The 6,634-nt window shown below is 42.3% G+C and overlaps 1 protein-coding gene across 1 annotated transcript; it reads left to right on the top strand.

Annotated features, from left to right (window-relative positions):
• Positions 1-1,168: 1,168 nt before the first annotated feature.
• On the top strand, positions 1,169-6,315 carry LOC106865660. The gene is made up of 6 exons (XM_014896241.1): positions 1,169-1,320; positions 4,571-4,816; positions 4,916-5,412; positions 5,494-5,606; positions 5,697-5,955; positions 6,074-6,315. Exons 1-6 carry the CDS (start codon positions 1,169-1,171, stop codon positions 6,313-6,315), a joined length of 1,509 nt encoding a protein of 502 aa, XP_014751727.1.
• Positions 6,316-6,634: the final 319 nt, after the last annotated feature.

Below are 6,634 nucleotides of genomic sequence, written 5' to 3'. Positions count from 1 at the left end.
TAAAGGCCAGATGTTTTGCTTTTTTGTGGGATTTTCTAGGAGTTCTATCTTTTTTCTGTTTGCTCCGTCATGTACTTCTAATATATAATAGACTAGATGATGCCCCGCGCGTTGCCGCGGAACTCGTGATATGCAATTTGGATCGATAGTCGATAAAAAAGCAATATAATAATGAAATAAAACGCTATAGTTAAGATAAAACATGATGACCACAATTAGAGGGAAATGGTATAAACTGTTTCTACATGCAACGGAAATAAATACATGTAAAAACCAAATGCAAATGTAATCCAGGTCGAGATCTGCAGCAAGTTTTCAAACGATCTGGAGCAAAGGTGAGTTCATGTCCATTGGATAGGTATGCATTACAAATCGACCCTTTTTTGGTTCAGGATAGCTCTTGTTTTGGGTAATGGAAAATTCCGTTATATCGTGCACATTGCATGAAACAAACGTAAATGTGCTATACATTAAATCACATCTAGATACATCCAAATTTTGACAAACTTGAAACATCTTTTGTTGGACGGAGGAAGTATACAATATGTAGAAGAACAAACTAAGGGTACGTTGTATATTTCAGCCGATGCAAATAATGAAATTCACATTTGGATGCATGCGAGTTCATCTGATCGATGAAAATAATAAATTCATCTTAAAGCTGGACGCTTTAGTCTGTTCTGTAAAACACAGCTACATACCGATGGGAGCAGAAAGAACCATCTATGCAGCAACATGAGCAAGCCGGCAAGTCGTAGTCTAGGACAATTTTGCATGGAGAATGAAAGCTTCGTCAATTTAGGTGATCACATTCTAGGACCGCTATGCGTGGAGCACCGAGCTTCATCAAGTTGGATAATTAGCCTGCATCAAATTGGTGGAAGTATCAATGGTCAGCGAGAGCGGAAAATGAGATGTGGAGAGTTCAATCAAAAGTCTTGACCGAATAGCTAGGTTGTCCATGGACTCAACACAACTGGGAATCTCATAAAATTGGTGTCGTTGTGCTGGAGGACAATGCTAATCACGCCAAGTATTTAAAGAAGAACATGCCGGCGGCTCAGTGCCTTCATCAATTTCATTGGGTGGTGATGAGGATGTTGAGTTGCCTTACTCGGTTTCATGTGCATTAGTGGTGGACATGGTGGGTTGTAACGTGGAAGAGGTAATGGCTTGGAAGAGCAGCCGGCAGGCAGGTTGGGAGCATGCGAAGCAATTCCGGGTTGGGAGAGCAGACGGCGCCGCGGTGGGCACGGCTGCACAGGAGCAGGAAGGCAAGAGGCGCACGCACATGCAAATACAGCAACAGCGGTGGGGGCTGTATTCTCCCCTTTCTGATGGGCCACGAAGGCCCAGGTGAAGCCGAGTCCATAAGCGGGATGCTATGCAGAAACGGAGCGTGTGCACGCAGGAACTACGCGGTAGCATAAGTGATGACGTGGCAGATGACGTGGATACGCCGGATGTGCAGCTTGCTAAATTAACTGCACTTACTGGGTTTCAACTTTATAGAGTTTATAGATACGTCAAATTAAACTACTCGTTATAAATAAATGGACTTAGGTGGTTTGAACATGTCCAATGGAGGCCACCAAAGCACCAGTAAACAATGGGATTTTAAAGAGCTTTAATAATGCTAAGAGGGGTAAAGGACGACCTAAGTTAACATGGGCGGAGGCAGTTAAAAGGGACCTAAAAGACTGGAATGTGTCCAAAGATCTGTCTTCCTACAAGGCTGCATGGAAATCTGCAATCCATGTGTCTGAACCTTGATTATTTCTTTGTTTTTCTGTTTACTTTTAGTTTTCACAAATTTCTGTTTGTGGTTCATATCTAGCCTACCCCAACTTACTTGGAACTGAACTATCGAGCGACGTCGCACCTAAGAGTTAGGTTGCGATGCTGTCCCCGCGAGCGTGCGCTCAGCTGGGCCGCGCCTCTCCAGCGCACGGCCCTCTCCAACGCACGGCCCAGCTGATTTCCTTCCCTTGCGCGGGCCACCTCGCTTCCTTCCCGCGCGCGGTTCAGCAGCATCAATGTTTGATCGAAGTGATCAGTTGCATACGAGAGGCTGCCCTAAAAAAAAGTTGCATACCAGAGGCTTAGTATTTGAGCATTTTTGTACTAGTTGATTTTGTGTATTCAGAATATTTTATAACTCAAACCATGTGTCCTATTCACAATCCGTTTTCACCATTAGATTTGTACCGACGAATGCTAGCATGCGACGTCCGTCAGTCTATCTAAATCCACGTGATTTTCCTGTTTGAAAATTTCAAAATTTTCTATCTCTTAAACCGTATACCCGAGTGAAAATCAGTTTTCACCTTTTTTAAATCGTGACGAGATCTACAAAACTAGATCCCATATTGATATGTCTAGACAACTTATATTTTTTTTCATAAATTACCAGGTTATGGTCACTTGTTTACCGAATTATGGCCATGTGCTTTACCATGTTAAAACACTTGCTTGCCGGATTAGGACCACATGGTTATCATGTTAAATCACTTGTTTGCTAGATTATGACCGTATGATTATCATGTTGGATATCTCTTGATTACCAGGTTATAGTCACTAGTTTACCAGTTTGCTGAGCATCAACATGCACCTATGTAAAGACTATCACTTGTTTATCAAGTCATGATCACCTGTTTACCATATTAATATCTCTTGCTTACCAGGCTATAGTCACGGTTTACCATGCTAATATCACTTGGTTACCAGGTTAATATCACTTGGTTACCAAGTTAGTCTCTTGTTTATCACGTTAATATCACTTGGTTAGTAAGTTATAGTCACGGTTTACCGGGTTAATATCACTTGGTTACCAGGTTATAGTCACTTGTTTACCGTATTAATCTCACTTGCTTACCAGGTATAGTCACAGTTTTACCATGTTAATCTCTCTTGGTTACCAGGTATAGTCACGGTTTTACCAGGTTAGTAGCACTTTGTCACCAGGTTATAGTGACTTACCAGGTTAATATCATTTGTTTACCATCTTATTTGTGTCTAGCAGCTGGCCTGGTTGATCGGGTTGAGCGTGAGCACGACAGAAAAATATATGCGCCGGCCAAAGTCAAACCATCGGGGGTAGGTGATGGTCACCGGTGAAAGGGAAACCTTGCCCCTGTATGGGTTTTGATGAATGATGACAACATGGTTCTGGAACTAATGAGTTACATTGAGTGTTTCAGGTTTTAGTTCCTCAGAAGAGTTGGTTTAACCAGCATCGATGACCCCTAAAAATTGAAGTACAGGTACTAGCGTGAAGAATAAAGAACTCAGTGAAAAACGGTGAAGATCGTGAAGCATAGCATTCTTCATAGGTCTTTCCGTAGCTTTTTCTTACACTTGAGTATAGGAACGCCGTACTATTAAGGGGGGTTTGAAGTGTGGAGCTGGTTTAGGTGAAACCTTATTCTTCATGTTCAGCTTAGGTGAAAACCATTTTCTGTGTGTGTTTTTCGTCGGAGTGAAGAATGAAGCATTTCAGGCTTCACAGAAACTTCCGCGTGAAGTCTTCACTCTGAGTTCAAATGTGTTTGAAAATCTATCGCTTTCGTGCTTGACTACCTAATCTAACCGTTGTGAGACGAAGTGATAAAGTGTGAGCTGGAGGCTCAAAGTTCACTTTATCCAACGGGTCACAACGGCTAGATCAGCCGTGGCCAAGGCTATATAAGACGACCCACCCGAAGAAATTCGGTGGTCATCCCAAGTGAGTTGTTTTGAAGAACACTTGATAAAACCTTAGAAAGCTGAACTGAGCATGAAGAATGGGATCCCCTCTCTAGCCGAGCACTTGAAGCTTGTTACTCTTGGTGATTGGCATCACTTAGACGGCTAGGAGTCAGTGTTGAAGAGCAATCGAAGATTGTGATTGGCCATTAACCAGTCTGTGAAGGTCTGGAGATCACCTCAAAATCTACCACAAGTAATTGGGCGAGACTTCGGTCGTACCTCAGGAGGATTGGGTGGACTTGTGTGTCCACGAGTCTTGTGTGACTCAGCCCCCTCAACGGAGACGTAGGATTGTGCCAACAATCTGAACTTCAGAAACAAATCCCTGTGTCTTCAGTCTTGGTGATTTCGTTCCTCAACTTTTACTCTGTGAAGTATAACTGATTCATTGTGTTCTGTCTTCCTTGCTGCTGCTAAACCTGTTCATCTTTCTTCTTTCCGCTGCAACTCTAAAAGTTGAACTACTGTGACTGTCTTCAGTCTTCATTTTGAAGAAAGAATTAAAATTGGTCACATTCACCCCCCTCTGTGACATACTCGATCTTTCACTTGGTATCAGAGCAAGGGTTTCTTGTTTTGGTTTAACCACCTGAGGAAAAAGTATATCTAAGGAAGGGAAGTTACCTGTTCTTAGCAGTACCAATTATGCTTTTTGGAAAAATCACATTAAGACTCACATCATATCTACCGACCCTTGTGCTTGGGAAGCAGTCACAAATGGCCTTGTTGTTCCTCAGGGACCCATCTCTGGATATGACTCTATCTCTCTGAAGAATTATCAAGCAAATGCCAAAACTTGTGATGTCATTTTCTCAACTGTCAGTGATGGTGAGTTCAACAAGATTAGCAATCTTTCTGACGCAAAGAAGATTCGGGATCTTCTCGCTGAAGTCCATGAAGGGACAACCACTGTCAAAGATTCTAGAGTTACTCGTCTCATCAGTCAGTTTGACCGTCTTATGCTTGAGCCCAATGAGACCGTTTCTTCACTTTACAATCGCATGAGCACCATCGTGAACGAGCTGAATACTCTAAATGATCACAACACCGACTTGATGCAAAACAGAAGGTTTCTTCGAGCTCTCCCCATGGAATACACTACTGTCTGTGAGTTGATCAAGCATAGGCCAGATTTCAAGGAATTAACTCCCACCTAGGTTCTTGGAAGAATCGTGTCATATGAACTTGACCAAGAAGAGAAGAGATTGATCCATGGTTCAGGATCCAGTTCGAAGAAGAACAATGTTGCACTCAAGGCCAAGAAATCGTCCAAAAAGATTGTCAGCTCCAGTGAAGAATCTGAAGAATCGTCTTCGTCTGATGAAGAATCCAATGACGAGCTTGCTCTTTTTGTGAAGAGATTCAATAAGAAGTTTGGAAGTAAGTTTGGAAACAAACTGAAGTATCAAGGTGAATCCAACACCTCCAAGTTTCGGAAATCAGCTCATCGGAAGAAGTCTGACATGGCCAAGAGAGCTTGCTTCAACTGTGGCAAGAAAGGCCACTTCATTGCTGAGTGCCCCGAGAAAGCTGATGAAGACAAGGAGAAGAAAGGATTCAAGAAGCACTCTCACAAGAAGAATCATGATCGTCACAAGAAGAAGGATTGGAAAAAGGACTCTGCTCACAAGAAGAAGGGCAAGTATTACTCTAGAGCACATGTTGGTGAATAGAACTCAGATTCTTCATCATTTGAAGAATCATCTGACTCTAAGTCTAAAGACGGTGTCGCTGGATTGGCCATAGCTATTACATCTGCCAGAGAGAAGAACTCACTGTTTGACTCTGCAGATTCATCAGAAGATGCTTCCAGAGACGATCGTTCCTCACCATCATGCTTCATGGCAAAATCCTCTAAGGTATCATCTCCTAGCGAAGAAGTAAACTCTAGTGATAATGATGAAACTGATAATGAAGAATCTGAACCCATGACATATGAAAGACTTCAGTTCATCGTTGAGAAGCAAGAAGACCTGCTTATCGCTGAGATCAAGAAGAACACTAACATGGCTAATGAACTCAAAAGACTCAAGTCTAAGTTTCGGGCCATGGAAGAGGCTCATAAGGATCTGAAGAAAACTCATGCTGAGATTAGTCTTAACTATGTTTCGATTAAACTCGAGCATGAAAATCTGAAGATTTCTCATGAGAACCTCAAAACTGAGAATCTTGATCTCAATGCTAAGCTAGTTGACTTACCTCAACACAGTGATTCCTCTGAAGAGTGCCCTAAATGCAATTCTTCATTGAACAACATTCCTCAAATCACTACTTCACATGCTGTGACTCAAACTGATTTTCCTGATTCACTCGATATTGCTTCTAGCTTTCACTGTTGTCACTAACCCTTCACCTAGTGATCTTTCACTGGCTGAAGAAAATGCTAAGTTGAAGAAGCAGATTGAGACTGGTATCCTCAAGTGTCACCAAGGGACTGAAACCTTGAACAAGATTCTTGGTCTTCAAATTCCTCGCCGACGCAAGGATGGTATCGGTTTTGAGAGGAAGTATAATGTTAATGGTGATGCTTGGCTTCATGAGCAATATCCCCCTGCAAAGTTTGTCTAGGGAAGAGGGAAGTATACTGAGGTTCCTCCATTTGTGGGAAATCTGAATCCCCGCAAGGATGCTTCAAAGCGTCACAATACTTCACGTGCTTACCCGATATTCCATGTTAATGAAACTTACATTCTGAAGATGGGTAAGGATAATAAAGTGAGAGCTAATTTCACTGGAACCATAATGCGTGGAGAACATGCAAAACCTCAAATCTGGGTGCCAAAATCTGTCATTACATTTTTCCGTAATGCCTTATGTTTTTCAAGTTCTACTAACGTGCAGCAACTCATGAAGACATGGGTGCCTAAACGAGCCTAACTTTCTTCGT

This window comes from Brachypodium distachyon, chromosome 1 (genome assembly GCF_000005505.3).
Source record: "Brachypodium distachyon strain Bd21 chromosome 1, Brachypodium_distachyon_v3.0, whole genome shotgun sequence".
In the NCBI taxonomy this organism is placed as follows: domain Eukaryota; kingdom Viridiplantae; phylum Streptophyta; class Magnoliopsida; order Poales; family Poaceae; genus Brachypodium; species Brachypodium distachyon.
This window is presented reverse-complemented; position numbering and strand designations above follow the sequence as displayed.